Raw genomic sequence first — 17,879 nt, 5'->3', positions numbered from 1 at the left:
AGAAAAACAATAATAAAAAAACAAAAAACGAATGATGTTGGGATCAGTGGCTTTTATGTTTTTGTAATGCTTTCATGAAATTCGTCAGTGGTTTGACACCTCATGACAATAAAGACAGAGTGAGTATAAGATAAAAAAAACAATGTTTTAAAATAAATGTAAAATTTTTTCGAATGAATTCATCTTTTATCTCATTTAGTAGATTAAAACACTAAATAATGACTGTTTATATGATGAAAGATAAATGAATACAGTTAAAAAATTCAGATGGTAATACCATCGCAATTGTATAATGACCCAGTTATAAAAAGGGACGTTCATTCACATAAGCTTTATCATTGTTTTGGCAGTGGAGAATGTGGTCCAATCCAAGCACAACTCTGCACTGCCAATGGTGTGTTTCCTATTAAACCTGTCACATGGGATGTTCAAATTTTACTTAGATATGCCTTTTTCCCAAACATAATTACAACACTTCACATTTGTGTATTACACAATTGTCATTATATGATCTTGCCATAAGCCCCAACATAATAAAACAATTCTTATTTGCATAGGCTGAACCTTCCAAACACAACACAAGAGGGCAGTTCAGCATCACTTTGAGTTTAATCAAACCACAGGCCCATCTAAAAACAAGTCAGTGTTTCTTTAATAGAATGTATTAGTCAGGCAGTTCCCATAGCACAGTTTTGCACAACAAACAGGTTGTGAAGATATCACTTACAGAATTTGTAATAGAAATGTGTGCAGACTGGTTCGGAATAGCATACTACAAGACTATTCATACTATTTCTACAGTATGTACTGTGCACAGTATGCACATTTTCTGTACCCACAGAATATCCGAATGGCCTACATTTGCCAAAATGTGCCGTTAACACAATGCAATTAACTCGACTTGATCTTTTGTGATGAATGAAACGGAAGTAAAATCAGCATTATTATTTCACTAAACTCTCATGAACATTTTTTACACAAAACTTGATTTAAAATGCAAAATTACATTTTTTATTTGCAAGATGATTCCCAGACGCCACTTACATGCAACTGAAATCTTGTGACATGTTTATTGTTGCATAATGCTAACTCTTGAACATTTTTGTGCTGCCACCAACAATTTTTCACACTCCAATTTAAAAGCTCACCATTCACACATACTGTGGACTAATTGCAAAAAAAGAATCTGTCTTATTTTTCAGAAAGAAACTCAAATAAAAAAAAAAACTACAATTATTCATAAATAATATTGTATATGTTTATAATCTATAATCATAACGTTTAAAAAAATCTGAAGATCTGAAATGTAGGTGGCGCTCTAACAAATTTTATGCCCTCACAGATGTGCTCATCCATAGACATTCAGTCTAATTTTCAGTTCATGCACTACCCTCATTGTTTCATTGAATATCTCTGCCTCTGAGTGGACTAGAAGCTGAGATCCTCCCCTTTGTGATGATATATAACTGTGACGAGGAGGAGGGCGTGGCCGGGCCATGAGGGTGCACGGCCAGCACTGAGTCAACTAATCAGCGGGAGACAGAGATAAAGGGGAGCCGGAGATGCTAGTTTGGGAGAGACACACATGGACGCTGTGTGTGTGTTTGTTTGTTTAAATTCAATTCTGTCATTAAATTTATGTTGACTGTTTTGCCAGTTCTCGCATCCTCCTTGCCCATCCTGAACCCATTAAATTGGTACCGAAACCCGGGAAGGAGGAGGGATGCACTGCCGTGGAGTCCTCGCCGCTGCCGTCCACCAGGGGAGGAGCCGCGGCCGTCTGCTGGGGGTTGGAGGAGTCGCTGCCAGCCACCGGGAGTCAGAGGAACCGCTGCCCTCTGCCAGGAAGGGGAGGAGCTGTTCCGTCCACCAGGGGTTGGAGGATTCGCTGCCGTCCATCCGGGAAGGAGCGGCTGTCATCCGCCAGAGGGCGGAGGAGCAGCTGAGGACCAGGCGATGGCTTGTCCGGGGACCGGCGAGCAAGTTTTTCTCTCCCTCTCCCCTCTGTGTCTCTCCTGCTCGCCCTTTCCCTCTCCCCTCTCCTTCCCCTCGTCTTTCCCCAGGTTCCCAGGAGGCGGGGTGGACCATCAGCTGGCGGAACGGCTGGAAGGGCAGCGTCTCTCCTCCAGAGATGGGGGGTGTAGGCCAGCCTGGATGGCAAGCCGGCCTGAATCGGGCGGGGGAGGAGGGTGCGCGACCGGCACTGAGTCAACTAATCAGCGGGAGAGAGAGATAAAGGGGAGCTGGAGATACCACTTCGGGAGAGAGAGACACACGCTGTGTGTGTGTGTTTATGTTTGTTTAAATTCAGGTCTGTCATTAAAGTTATGTTGACTGTTCTGCCGGGTCCCACCTCCTCCTTGCCCATCTTTTACCTGTTACAATAACATTCTATCAATAGTCAAAAACATATTTTTCTGATGATTTGTTTAGCATGCATTCCTGCTGGACCACATATTTTGTTCTGGACATTTAAGATATAACATTGGATTATTTAGCCAAGCAAGCTCACAGAAAAGTAAAAAATGGCAAATTTTTTAGAAAAAGGTAAGAGTAGATATAAGGTTTTTGGCTACTTGGGGCTTACTTCAGCAATTTTCAGCACATAAAAGAGACGTTTGTATTTGATAACTTACAGAAATCATATTTCACTTTTTGATTCTTTTTAAGATATTTTAAATGGTGGTATAAGGGCAACAAAATAAATTGCACAGTCACATTCCTGAGAATGAGAGCTTTCATTTGATGTATGACTTGTTCATTTAGGTGCTATCTGAAGGACTTTTATTTTCATGTAAATATTTCTACTCCATTACCTCTAGGGGGCACTAATTTTCGACGCAAATGTTTTGTGGCCTTATTTTGTTATTTTATGTAACATAATGCAGAAGTGATGGTATTCTCTGAAATAGATTCTAAGCTTTCAAATGATACCTCATATGCCTGAATTTTGTATAAGGGGACTTTAACGTTTTAAGCGCAAACTTTTTTCGTGATATAGCGCATCCCTTTGGAATCCATAGAGTTTAAGGGGTTAATTTACAGTATAAACTGTGCTGTATTCAGTAAGTAGTACGCTAGTATTCCTTACAAACAAACCCATCTCATTCTTGACTCATTATTTGATCCGACTGACAAGAGTTAAGAGAACTTTACACAAAATTGGATTACATGCAACATGCAAAACAATCATATAACAGATGCCGCTTACTAAAGTGAGTGAATTGAACATGCAACATGATTAGGCCAAGTGACAATAATGTAGCATACTGCTATTGATACATTTATCATTGCATACTGCTTACTGTTTTTAAAAAAACAATAGTATGCAGTATACAGCACATACTGCACAGCATTCAGTAAGTTAGTATTACATTCCAAACACAATTGAGTAATACAGAGAAGGTGCACTCTCAAATTAGGTCTTGCCTTAATCACAAGATATCCAATCAGTGCATTTAATATCCCTTTTAATTGGCATACATAGTACTTGAATACAATACAGTGCAATAAAATAAGAGACCAGTAAGTGCAGTGAAAATCAGACTATGGCTATTAAATGCAAACTACCAATAAAGCTCAATAAGCGCAAATGTTTGTTATCCTCTACAGAAACATGTGCAGTTAAAAAGTCATTTATGTTGCTTTCATTCTAAAGCAAACTAAGGTGCAAATTATTCCAAAAGTACAACAGAGGGTGTTCTTGCACTGAGAATACAGTATCTTTTGAGTACAAGTGATACATTAAATAGATTAAAGATTAATGTCCTATTCTCATTTGTCCATGATAAGTACATAAGGTCTTATTTGTGCCATAAAATTAAAATTGAAATTTTCAATATAAAGTACTGTACTAATTTTGTATGCTGGCTTCATAAGAGGTCAACTTTCTGGCTGGTGTGTGATAATTACTAGACTCTCAGAAAGGCACTTAATAAATTCATGAATACATTCAAGAGTACTAACACAATAAGTTTAAGCACTGAGAATTTTCTCATACTTAAATACGTGAGGCTTGGCCCACTGTTAAAATATACATTCTTAAAGGGATAGTTCACCCAAAAATGAAAATGCTGTCATTATTTTTCTCACTCTCACATCGTTGCAAAAGCATATGACTGTTTTTCTTCCTTGCAAAATTATTTTACTTTCTTCCAAACATAAAAGGAAATGTATAGCGGAAAGAAACGCACTAACAGACACTTTCATTGTGTGGTAAAGCACAGCATCAACATTCTTTATAAAATGTCCTATTGTCTTCCATGAAAGAAAAAAAAATCATACAAGTTTGAAACGACATGATGAAGAGTAAATGATGACAAAATGTTAATTTTGGGGTGAATTTACCATTTAACACTAAAAGGAATAGTTCCCCCAAAAACTATTTGAGAGTTGCGATTTTAGTGTTAACTGTTGCTTCAAGCATCTGTCAAAATATTCTTGGGTGTTTCTTCAACTTAAGGCACTTTTCCTTTGGATTTCTAGAAAGTAAAGTCTCGTTAAAACATTTTTCCACATTCAAATTTATTTTTTATTTTTTTGGTAGATGCTATTTGCACAAAATTATTGTATTTTTTTTACTTCGATCATCACTTGTCTCATTTTTCACATCAAGCACGCCCTTCAGTGACACTGATTAAGCTCAATAAGCTGACAACATGTGGTTATGTAAATGCAATAAACAGCATTAGAATAAACCGATCGAGACAGGCAGATTATTGCCCATTATACCAATCCGCATTGCATGTAAACACCTTTACCAGCATGCTTACCGGCTTATCCAATGTGCGCACATGTTGTGCACATGCCTCTTCACAGTTTGTCGGATTTTTGCTGATTTTTGGGAGTAATCAGCGTATTGCTATTCATGTAAACAGGATCATTGAAAGTCTGGGTCAAGGCTAAAACAGTCAAAACTATAGGCCTACATAAAAGGCATTTGAAAAGTACCAAAAATAAATGTTGAAGGCATAGTAAAAAAGTTTCTAATTCAGTTTGAATGAGACCTTACAATATAACTAAAAGAAAAAATTGAAATCTGTTTGTTTTAATAAAAATTAACCCCTGGGACATGAAAGTTCCAAGTTGAAGAAACACCCTCCTACTTTTTACTTCATTTTTTCCCGGCAGCCGAGCAATCTTTTTACTTTCCCAAGCATATATAAGGCTATTAGAGCACATGTGACCACTGTTAAAATATACAGAACAACAAAGAACAATGCCTCGCCACCAGAATGCAGATGAACGTAGAGGTGTCGTCGGTTCAGGTAGTCTAAATATGAAGCATGGATCTGGCACAGTGTACACAAAACCAGCAGCACATGGAATACTTGATGACCCTGACCCAGGAAGTCACAGTGACCAGGGAACCAGCGTTCTGGAAAAGGCTGGGTGAAGAAAAACGCACTGGAAAGAAAGAACGCCACCTGGCCAAAGTGAAAGGTCAGTGCAGGAATGTCTCTGGAATCGCCCCTCACCCAAGAAAGGAACCAGAGGCCCAAACGATGAAACACAGGGCTGGTGTCCCAACCATAAGCTAGAGCTGAAGGCAAAACTTGACCTACTTTACGAACCCAAGGAGGCAGACTGTAATTCCGATACTTCCCGTAACAGCAGCCAAAGCAGGAAAGGCAACATAGGAGACCAGCAATAGGCATGAAACAGCCCTGGACACATGCATGCCAGCTTTCTTCAATGGCGTAGTAGTAGTGTACCACTGCACTCCCATACTGATACATCGCCACACCTACATAATCCAGGAAGAAGAAAGAATAATGGCAGAGCTCAGATTTTGACGCCAACAAGTGGGCTATGGCACTGAAGGTCAAGTAGCCTGTTGATGACAAGAGAAGGATGAGTAGAGCCCAGGAATGAGGGTCACTGATGAAATCTACAGTCTCAGTAAGTTGGGCTGTCCTTATGAGCATCACTAACGCCCCGACAAGGTGCGTCCAAACATTTATGGTCTCGTTGTGGCGGCGTAAGAGAGACAGTAAGTAGTAGCGCCAGTTCTGGTGGAGTGGCCGATAGCCAGAGTGGATGTATCGCTCACGGAAAAAACAGGGCACCTCAGTGTCACGTAGGGTGCCAGGCATTGAAGGCAAAGTGTCGGTGAGCATTTGGGGAACTCGCCTCACCTGCTGCAGGTTAATGAAGAGTCGACCGATCTTCTCCATAACAATTGTTGCCATGGTGATATCTGGAGCACCGTCTAAGAACTTAAGTGGAGCACTTCAATCAAATTAGCGGGAAATAAGACAGAGCCAGACAGTTTAACACTTATAAAGGGCATCTAATGAAACATCTTGTGCATGTTTTCCTGACTTTTCTCTGCCTCTCTGGAATGTACAGTATATCCTAAAGAAGTGACAGCTACAGGAATTCCAGGTCAGAACTGAAGACACACTGATGTATCCAGGAAATTCTACAGAGAAAAACACATGGAATATATATGAATTATACTATTATTTTTGATAATGAATATATAAAAATGCATGCTAAACTTATTTCGTGTTCTACAGAAGATTAACGGTCAGACGGGTTTGAAACAAAATGACGGTGAGCAAATGTTGACAAAATTTAGATTTTTGGATGAATCATTCATTTAAAGCTGATCTTCATATTGGTAGCACACAGGTCAACTGTCAAAGTAAACCGGTCACATACTGTACTGTACTTTGTACATGTCAACATTTAGATGAGGAAAGAATCTCTGAAAGAAGAACACGTCACAGGACTATTTCAAGTTCTAATAGTTGCAACAGGTGGTCAACAAAACAAAGTTACTGAATAATAGTATCTCTACACAATACAGATAGTCAGACATAATACATTTCAGCTTAAAATCGTGTTCTTGTTCTGAAAAACACAATGACGACATCAGAATGAAAGATTCCGGCAGTTAATTCATGCATGAATAAGACGTCGAACAGCTACTTTCACAATCTTGCAAAATCGACCCTTGTTGTATCCTAAATGTCTTAAAATATGATCTCATGAGGCTAAAGTCACACAGTTCGGTAAATGCGGGATTCTAATCATTCATAACTGTGCGAATAGTTACACCTCGAGTCTAATACCTTGTATAGCACTTTATGACAAAAGGCACATGAAGCAGTATAAAGAGGCGAGGCCTGTTACCTCTTTTATTGTCTTCTGCAAATCTGGCAGTGCAAATATCCGAAAGGATAGCGGCTAAATATGCAAAGAGACTGGGAACTGTCTTCTTCCTCCTATGAGTTTCTCGATTTGAGTCATGTCTGTTCGGTCACGCCTCTTGGGTCGGCTTCATTGCGCGCCAGCGACGCGAGATGCTTTGGCAATGAAAGCTGATACGTTTGTTTCGACCATAAATGTAAATAAATAAATTATATATATATATATATATATATATATATATATATATATATATATATATATATATATATATATATACATACATATACACGTTAAAAGAAACAATAAACGCATTAAATAAGAGCTGCTTTTCCCCCTCTACACAATTACGTGCATGAAAAGTGTTCTAAGTTTATTAATATTCTTATAACTTATTAGCAATATATGTAAAGTACAGCGTGATATTAATAGAGGCAGATCAAGATTACCTGTCGCGTACAAGGATGTAGACTGAGCTAAACTTCCATCATTCTCTTGACACACACACACACACACACACACACACACACACACACACACACACACACACGTGTGTTTTTGTACGCAGCCTGTTGCATAAATATGTTTTGTTTGGATATCTTTTTTTTTTTTTTATCTACTTATTTATTTTAAATATAAATGTACATTTCTGAGAGCTTACCCTGATAGCACACCTACCTGACCCAGATGTCTGTTTGATGTGTGTGTGTACATCTGGAATACGTAATTGTAAAGCGATAGTTCACCCAAAAATGAAAATTCTCTCATCATTTACTCACCCTGATGCCATCCCAGATGTGTATGACTTTCTTTCTTCTGCAGAACACAAACGAAGGTTTTTAGAAGACTATCTCTGCTCTGTAGGTCCATACAATCAGGGTTGCCACCCGTCCCGTAAAATACGGGATCGTCCCGTATTTAAAGATAAAATGATGGGTATTTAAGCTGGTCAGATGGAGTCACGGTGAAATCGTTCCAGATCACCAATTTAACATTGATACAAGTTAGAACATTTGTCTATGGTGTAAAAGGGACCGTCTGAAAAGTCCACACGTTGTGCTAAAACGTGCTAATACTGTGGAGGGTGTGGTAAGGGACCGTCTGAAAAGTCCACAAATGGTGGTAAAACTGTGGAGTTTTTTTTCTATATAAATGTTCAATAAGATTAAACAATGTATGAGTACAATCATAAAGACAAGTACAGGTGAAGGAAAAAAATAAAATAAATACAAATTATAACATTTAAAAAAAAATATATGTATAAACCATCCAAAATGTATACATAAATAAGATAAAGAAGACAAATAATCGAAAAAATTAAAATGAATATATTTTTAACATATAAATAATGTTTTTTTTTTTTTTTTTTTAAGTCATGGGTCAGGAAAGTTATCATTTTAGCATATAAGAAAGGATATACCATTTTTATTAATAACGCATATTAACTCAATGCATTTATTGCTAAAACTGTGGAGGATGTGGTTAGGGGCCGTGATTCCCCCCCACCCCACCTTTATTCCCTGTCCCTTATTTTAAAACTTCAAAAGTGGCAACCCTAATGGTGACCAAAACTTTGAAGCTCAGTATAAGCACTTTATGTTATGCTTTCTCTGATTCAAAGCATTGTTGAATGAAAGGGCGGTAAACACTGTATGTTGTTGTCTTTGGTGGTCAGATTAGCAAATTACCACTGTCCATTCCAGTGGTTCTGAACTGTGGGAGTAATGTGTGAGGCCTATGATGTTGAAACTAGTAACTGACAATCTTTTCTTTTTGCAGTTTGTCAGAACAAGCTCTTCTGTGGTTCATTGTATGATTTAATGGACATAAACATGCTCGGTTCAATATATGGCAATCTTTAATTTGTGTGATATGAGCAATATTACTGTCCTGAATTTAAAACAATTTGGTCATGAAGTTCGCCACTGTGACATAATTGTTTCCATTGACTGGTGGGTTCTAAGGCAACAATTTACGTCAACAACATTTCCGCGACATTACACTCACCCATATAACGTGATTTGGGCACAGCGTTTAATAATGTGTATTAAAAGTCTTTGATGCTTGCACAGTCTGAAAGCCGACGGCACATGCCTGGAACAGACCAAAATGTAACTCATTTCAAGCTCAATTACACTTCCTAGTGCTTGACGCACAGAGTTGGGCTGTAACGAAATACATGTAACGGCATTACAAATTCAGAATACCATCTCAATCTCTGAAAGAAGAACACATGACACAGGACTATTTTCTTCATTTCCTGGACCATTTCTATTTTCAATAATTGAAACAGGTTGTCAACAAAAATAGTTACTGAATAATAGTATCTCTACACAATATAGATAGACAGACATAATACATTTCTGCTTAAAATCATGTTCTTGTTCTGAAAAACAGAATGACGACAACAGAATGAAAGATTCCGGCAGCTAATACAGCTCATACGGTAACAGTGTCCACAGGGAATGACCACTGGATCCTTCAGTAGATCTAGACACACTTGCTTCTGCCATTTTACTAAATAAACACAGAGAGACATAACACAGCTAAATAACAACTGGGATACAGTATTCAGTGCCATGTGCTCTGCTGTAGCTGTATACTACACATTTTGGCGAATGTAGAGGTTCATCTAGTTATTCTATGCATACAAAAAGCAATAATAATAGTGTGGTTGTATGCTACTCCGAACATAGCCTAAGTGTACCAGGGATGTCCCGATACCATTTTTTTTTTTTTTTTTTTTTGGAGAACGAGTACAAGTACCGATACTTCCTTTTCGGTACTTGCCGATACTTTATTTATTTCCATATTCAACAGTTTATTTAAATTTGATCATCAAAATGGGGTCTAAATAAATGAATTCATTAAAACTGTAAACAAATGAAAATAGAACATTTACATTTTCAACATAATATTGTATTATTTTTATCAAATGAAGTGCTTTTGTACAGAACCTCACAGCACAATCCAAAAAGCAACATTGGAGTTATATTTGTCAAATAAAGTGCTGCACAACAAAGCATCACAGTTATGAGGTATTGCTTTAATGTAAGATATTTATTATTGATTTATTAGGGGCCAAGCCTTGAAGAGGCTGTTGCCCCTATTGCATCTGTTAGTTTTTTGTATTATTATTATTCTGGCTGGGAGTCTATGGTAGCCCATAGAACTGTACGTTGGAAAATGATGAAATGTGGCCCACTGGTCATGAATAGCCCCCTTACCAAATTTGGGGTCTCTAGGACATACTTTATAGTGCCACCACCATGTCAAAATGCACTTTTCTTTTGGGCATATCTTTTGAACCATTTGTCCTAGAGACAAAATTATTTTTGTCTGATTACACTTCTCTTGATGATTCCAATGGACCCCTTACATTAAAACTCTGCCCATTACAGTGGCCACCATCTTGGATTATGATGTTTACAGTTTAAATCTTTCACATCTTTTAAACTTGGTCTGATTTTCCCAAATAGTGGCTCAAAATAATCTCTAGACCGAGCCGCACAGATATGACTTCACTTCATTTTGATTTTTGCAATTGTTGAAAAGTTACAGCATCGTGAAGTTAACGAGGTCGACTTGAAATAAGATTTAATAATAAGCTAAATCTCGACAACACTTTGTCCTATCGAAACAAAACTTGGTATGCTTCATCAGGACCATGATCTGAGGGTCCAAGCACAGTTTGGAGACAGTGCCACCTATGTGTCAAGAAATGTGAAAATTTTTGTTTTTGCCCATAACTTTTTCAAGTTTCAAGTTTTATTGTCATTCCAGCCAATATACAAGTATACAGTGGAACGAAATGGCGATTTACCAGGTCTGTGGTGCACAATTACAGATAAAATAAGGCACACTTCACAAACATAATAAACAATAAACAAGAGCTTAAGAAACAAACACTATGAGCAATATAAATCTATATATACATATGTACATATCCATACAGTTCTGGAAAAAGTGTCTCTGAATTCCTTGGGTCATGAGGATTTCAATGATACCAATTTTTCGGCCATACTGCCTCTCTGCCTTTTTTTTTTATATATATATCTTTTGAATGCATTGTCGGATTTGAAAGAAAATTGGTATGCTTCATCAACATCATAGCCTGTGGATACCTGAGCAGTTTGGAGACAGCACCACATAGTGGTCAAAATGCTTATTCAATATTAGCTAAAATTTTGGTGTATTATTGTGTCCTTATTCTAAGTTTTCAGAAAATGCAGAGAGAAATTACAAAATGTATTTATTTATTTTTATTATTTATTTAAACTCTAAACTCAGCTTGTCTCTTTGCCACTCACTGAGCATGTCAACTGAGTGGCACAGTGTGTTAAGCACTGGATTATAATTCTAAAATTCATGTGTTTGTATCCCCACCTAAGCAGGTCATCCGGTTTGAGTTCTCTTTTACTGGAGTCTTTGTACTGTGCATACTGAATGATTGCAGGGATAATTGAATTTTGATTTTCATCTTTGTTGTAAAGTTACTTCAATATGAAGTTGATCATGGTAACCACTGTGTTTGGCTGTGCTTACTGTCAGCAAGGTATGACACTCTGGTGGCTGTCAGCCACGAGGCAGCATAGTTCATTGGATTGTGCACAGAGCTGTAATATGGAAAGTTACAGGTTCAAACCTTGCTTGGGATGACTTGTATACCAGTGTGCATTTGCAAAATACACCATAGCCACTCTGAGGGTCCTGTAGTCCATATAGGCAATTTAGGGGGGCTTGTTCCCTTTCTGGCTGCTTGCAGCTATATTTCTTATTAGTAGTAGTAGCAGTAGTTTTACAGTAAATATTACATAACTAGATACAGTTGTGATATATTTCTGTCATACTTATTTCCATTTAAATGGAGCTTTTATATTGCCAGAAGCTTTTATTTTGGTGTGAAGCCATTTCCGTTTCTGTGTGTTTTTGACGGTAGCTTCTCACCTCTGGAAAAGCAGGTAGTTAGTATCCCAGTGTGATTATTATACCGCAAAAAGCTGCTATTTCATTAAATAAATTTGTAGTCTGTATGTGCCTCGAGCTACAGAGTGAATCACCGATCTGCTCGCTGTCATCTGCTACAAACAGAGCACATGATGCTCATGATGGTGTTTAAGAGCTCCTTAGTATGAGCAGCCGGCTTCATATTTACATTCAAACATTCTTAAAACCAGATCTATTTACTTTGAAGTGTGCAGCACATGCAAACTATACATTTATTTCATTAAATCGCAGCGTTTATGGTTTAATAATCACACTAGGACATAAAGTGATTTTAATTTGTGTGTTAAATGTTTACACAATGACATTCATACGTCAAATGATATCAGTTTCTCTCCAGCAGGAGTTTACTGTATCCTTTATTGCTTTATTGCTATATTATAACGGTATTATACCTCATAAAATGCCACTTGCATGTTTGCATCTCTTTCAAGATGTCGTTCCACAAGTGTTCTCTGTGCAAGTGGCACATCCCACCGTCAGACCAACATGAGAGCTGTGATCGCTGCCTGGGCCGCGCCAATGCCGAAGCGGCTCTCATTGAGACAGACTGCCCTCACTCCGAGGGCATGAGTCTCAAGACACTGCGCTCCAGGATTGTTCTGAGGGACGATTCAGCCTCATGCACCCTCCCACTCACCTCTTCTGTGTTAAGTCCCGAGGAACCACATGAGGAGGTATGACGGGGCCATGAGGTGGAGATGGATTATTTAGAGGAAGACCTCATGCTGGCACAAGCCCCGTGAGGCTTCTGAGCATCAGATGTAGTGTATTCACTGCTGCATTACAAACATGATGACCTCCGGCCCTTCGTTGGAGCGCACAGTCTAATCACGTTTGGTGGTACTGACAATGGGGATGACACCGTATCCATCGCAGCCTCAGGTGAGTGGTCCATGGAAGAAGTCACCACTCCTTCCTCCGCCGAGGGTGAGAAGCGTGCACAGGCCACCAATAAGGAGCTTCTTTGTGTACTCACGAAGGCAGTCAAAGAGCTCGGTTTAGAGTGGTCTCCTCCCGAAGAGCCGGAGAAATCCCACTTGGATGAATTTTTCTTGCAGTCTGGCCGCTGTCAGCAGACTACAGCCTGAAGACACGCTCCATTCTTCCCGGGGCTCCATAAAGAGCTCACAAAGATCTGGCGTGAGCCCTACTCTTCACGCACCCAAATTGGAGGGACGGCCATCCTCACCTCCATGGATCAGGCGGATGAAAAAGTGTATTACAAGCTTCCCCCTGTGGAACAGGCAGTCGCGGCCCATCTTTGCCCAAACTCACACATTCATTCAAACCTTGTCAACTGACATCCGCACTGACTGGAAAGGCATATATAGTGGCAGGCCAAGCTGAATCTGCATTCCACAGCATGGCAGTGCTCCAGGTCTTCAAAGCCAAGCTCCTCAAGGATTTATATGAGCAAGGCCCTGATCCAGCAGCGTTTAAGAAGCTTCACACCACTAAGAATCCCTCTTTCGGGGGCCTGGGTAGCTCAGTGAGTAAAGACACTGACTACCACCCCTAGAGTCGCAAGTTCGAATCCAGGGCATGCTGAGTGACTCCAGCCAGGTCTCCTAAGCAACCAAATTGGCCCAGTTTCTAGGGAGGGTAGAGTCACATGGGGTAACCTCCTCATGATCACTATAATATGGTTCTCGCTCTCGGTGGGGCGCGTGGTGAGTTGTACGTGGATGCCTCGGAGAATAGCGTGAAGCCTCCACACGCGCTTTGTCTCCATGGTAACATGCTCAACAAGCCACGTGATAAGATGTGTGGATTGACAGCCTGAGACGCAGAGGCAACTAAGATTTGTCCTCCGCCACCTGGATTGAGGCGAGTCACTACGCCACAACGAGGACTTAGAGTGCATTGGGAATTGGACATTCAAAATTGGGGAGAAAAAGGGAGAAAAAAATAAAGATTCCCTCTTTCACTGCTCAAGCGCCACCAAAAGCTGCTGCAGAGCCAGCAGTAAAGCCGTGCAAGCCGTGGCCCAAACAAAGGCATCCGCCGTTCCAACGCGACGATTGGCTTGTGCTAGCCCAATCAGAGACTCTACTGAGCGAACACAGAGACTTATTGCTTTGCCATCTGAACAAACTGGGCCTGGATATTACTGGGCGAAAAGCATTTTCCCTCAGCGAGCAAATTTCCTTCTTAGGGGTTCAGCTCAACTCCGTGAGCATGCATGCGCACTTCATGGGTGAGTGCGTTCAAGCCGTTCCTCAGTGTCTGACTCAGTTCAAACTGGGGAAGACATATCCACTGAAGTTTTTTCAGAAAATACTGGGCAGCAGCATCTGCCATCATACTATTAGATCTGTTACACATAAGACCTCTCCAGTTTTGGCTCAGACAGCATGTACTGCAACATGCTCGGTGCCATGGGGCGCATGCGCATTCAAGTAACTTGCCATTGTCTGGCTGCTTTAGCACCTTGGACAGCTCCAAATGTATATCAACAAGGGGTCATGCTGGGTCAAGTATTCAGATGAAAAGTGGTGACCACGGACACGTCCAACACGGATTGGGGCACGATGTGCAACGGCAGGCTGGCTTTTGGCACTTGGACAGGTGCGAGGTGCTAATGGCATATCAACCACCTAGAACTGCTGGTTGTATTTATAGCCCTCAAGACGTTCCTTTCCGACATTCTGAATCAACACATCCTGGTTCATTCAGACAACACGACGGTGGTAATGTACATAAATCGCCAGGTCGGAGTCCAGTCACCACAATTGGTGAGCATGCCAAAACACCTCCTCCAATGCAGTGGCCGTCATCTCCTCTCTCTATGCGCAACATATGTTCCAAGCCATTTGAATCATGGAGCGGTCCTGTTGTCGCACCAGGGAGCATTACTGGGAAAGTGGTGGCTCCACCCTCAGATGGTTCTGAGGATTTGGGAAATATTCGGCTAAGCGGAAATCGACCTATTTGCCTCCACGGAGAACGCCCACTGCCCTCTTTGGTACTCCTTGTCCCAAGCCCTGCTGGGAGTGGACGTGTTGGCCAACAAATGGCTGACGAAAAGCAAATATGCGTTTCCCCCGGTACATTGTCTTCACTCTGTAATCAGCAAAATCAGGGAAGATGAGGAAACAGTTCTGTTAGTTGTGCCGAAATGGCCCAACCAGTCATGGTTCCCGGAGATGATAGAATTGTTGAATGGCCCCCCCTGGGAAATACCACTGAGGAGGGACCTCCTTTCACAAGCCCAAGGCACAATTTGGCATCCACAGCCGGAGCTGTGGAACCTACACGTGTGGCCCATGAACGGAGCACATCGAACCAGCCGGAACTGACCCAATCAGTATTAAACACCTTTTTACAGGCCAGAGCACCGTCCACAAGACGTCTCTATGAAGGCGCTGTCAACTGACAGTTCGGACCAACCTTTCAAAAGACATGATTAAACCTAGAAGGGGATACGTGCCTAAGGTTTTATCAACACCCATCAGGCCTCAGGTGGTCCGTTTGGAAGCCTTCTACCTCACACCTTTTAATTCAGACGAAGAACAGTCACTGCATTTGTTATGCCCTATGCGGACATTACAGACATATGTTGAATGCACCCGTCAGTTTTGGCTGTCGGACCAGCTCTTTATTTGTTATGGAGGCCGCACAGAAGGCATGTATGTCTCAAACAGAGGCTCTTGCACTGGATTGTAGATGCGATCCCCCTCGCATATGAGTCGCAAGGTGTAAATTGCCCTATCGGGGTCAAAGTGCATTCAACTAGAGGCATGGCATCATAATGGGCATGGACAAGCGGAGTGTCTCTACAGGATATATGTTGAAGCAGCAGGATGGTCATCATATAATAAGTTTGCAAAGTTTTACAACCTGGATGTAACTTCCATTTCCTCTCAAGTCCTCTCTTTTTAGGGCACTTTTTATATCCAGTAAATTAAGCCAAAAACCCTCTGTTACGGGTAGGCTGTCATTTGTATCATTTTAATATTACACTATGTGCATTTTATAAAATCCCCAGATTATATTAATTCCCAGCTGGTATTTTCACGTGGATTAATTATTCATATACATACAGTATATAGCCAACATATATGTATGTATATATACAGTATGTTGGCTCAATTAAACTGATTTAATTTGAATGAAATAGATTAAATTATTTCTCAAATTCAATTAAGTAAGGGTAATGAATTCATTTTTTGAGTGTAGGTGTGGGTGAGAAACAGATCAATATTTAAGTAAATTTTTGCTTGAAATTCTTCTCCCTGCCCTGTAGGGGGCGTATGCATGAAGAATGTGAATCACCAAAAACACAAGAAGAAGAATGTGAAAGTTAGTGTGTGTTCACACTTGTAGTTCGGTTCTCTTGGTCCTCTTGGTCCGGACCAAAAAAGAAAATGATACATTTAGTTCTGGTTCGCTTAGCGTTCACACTGGCATTTTTAACACCGAACCTAAAGATATCAAACCAAAGGCATCAGGAAAAAGTCACAACCTGATTGGACAGCTTTTATCACGTATATTTTTTGATGGAACTTTCCGATCATCCAAAACAATGCTGGCTGCTGGGCGAAATGCGCTCGTTAGATTTATATGTATATATGGTGGTATTTTCACCAGCTGAGAACAAACGAAAAGCTAATAAAATGTGTAAAGGAGTCAAAACAGCACCAGGAATTCCTCCGTTGCACACATAAACGAAGATATGCTGCAAGGACGGTTGACGGTGGTTCCGACGCCTGTACCGAACTGTAATGGGCAACATAGCTCCTATGATGAGAAGAACCAGGTATGCTTGAGGTCAGTATAAGGCAAATTACTTCCTGTTTTTGGTCCGTTTAGATGTTTTTGGGCCATGTTGCGTTCATATATCAATCGAACCGCTCCAGAGTTCGTTTGGAAGAGGACCGAAACTCACTATTCAGGTGGTCTTGGTCCGCTTGTTTGGTGCACACCAAGGTTCGGATGGCAGCGTTCACACTTGTTCAAATGAACCACACTAACAGAGCAATCGCACCAGAGTTTGTTTTAATCAAACCAAACCTGCCAAGTGTGAACACACTCTTAAAGTGGAGACTGACTGAGCAGTAAAAAAGGACTTCAATATTGATCTGTTTCTCACCCACACCTATCATATCATTTCTGAAGATAGGGATTTAACCACTGGAGTCATATGGATATACTTTTTTGCTGATTTAAGTAATTTTTGGAGCTTCAACATTTTGGCACCCATTTACTTGCATTGTATGGACCAAATGAGCTGAGATATTTTTCTAAAAATCTTTGTTTTCTGCTGAAGAAAGAAAGTCATACACATCCGTGGTGGCATAAGGGTGAGTAAATGATGAGAGAATTTTCATTTTTGGGTGAACTATCCCTTAGATATTTTTACAGGAAAACAACATTTAAATTCTCATTAAGAATAAAATTTTGTAGTAAAAAGTTATGCTCTAACGTGAATTTTCTTAATAGAATTCATTTTCAAATATAATCACGCCTGGTAACAGGTGTATGTAAAGACAAGAAATAGCATTTTAGCTTAGCATAAAGCTAAATGTTCACATGACAATTTACACAAAGTTAACTATTTTTGCTGCTCCTAAATTAAAAACCCATTGATTGTACACAATGACATCCTTTTCTGATCGTATGTGGATTCTGTTAATAGAATGAGGCAGACAATATATTATTTGTAGCTTTCTATACATTGTTAAAGGCTACATTGGTTAGCATTTCCTGTAAAAATA

The 17,879-nt window shown here is 40.0% G+C and overlaps 1 protein-coding gene across 2 annotated transcripts; it reads right to left on the bottom strand.

The window, feature by feature from the left end:
* Positions 1-42: 42 nt before the first annotated feature.
* On the bottom strand, positions 43-8,151 carry paqr7a (progestin and adipoQ receptor family member VII, a). 2 transcript variants are annotated; one of them, XM_051671962.1, is made up of 2 exons: positions 7,935-8,151; positions 43-6,424 (listed from the first exon to the last, which is right to left on the bottom strand). In XM_051671962.1, the coding sequence occupies exon 2, from the start codon at positions 6,189-6,191 to the stop codon at positions 5,109-5,111; it is 1,083 nt and encodes a 360-aa protein (XP_051527922.1). In that variant the 5' UTR covers positions 6,192-6,424; positions 7,935-8,151; the 3' UTR covers positions 43-5,108. The 2 variants fall into 2 exon arrangements, with proteins under 2 accessions (XP_051527922.1, XP_051527921.1); XM_051671961.1 differs by lacking the exon at positions 7,935-8,151 and adding an exon at positions 7,141-7,290.
* Positions 8,152-17,879: the final 9,728 nt, after the last annotated feature.

This window comes from Myxocyprinus asiaticus, chromosome 34, assembly GCF_019703515.2.
Source record: "Myxocyprinus asiaticus isolate MX2 ecotype Aquarium Trade chromosome 34, UBuf_Myxa_2, whole genome shotgun sequence".
Lineage (NCBI taxonomy): Eukaryota > Metazoa > Chordata > Actinopteri > Cypriniformes > Catostomidae > Myxocyprinus > Myxocyprinus asiaticus.
This window is presented reverse-complemented; position numbering and strand designations above follow the sequence as displayed.

What these genes read in the sequence shown, in the direction of transcription:
- paqr7a (XM_051671962.1), bottom strand. Translation starts at nt 6,191, where the DNA reads ATGGCAACAATTGTTATGGAGAAGATCGGTCGACTCTTCATTAACCTG.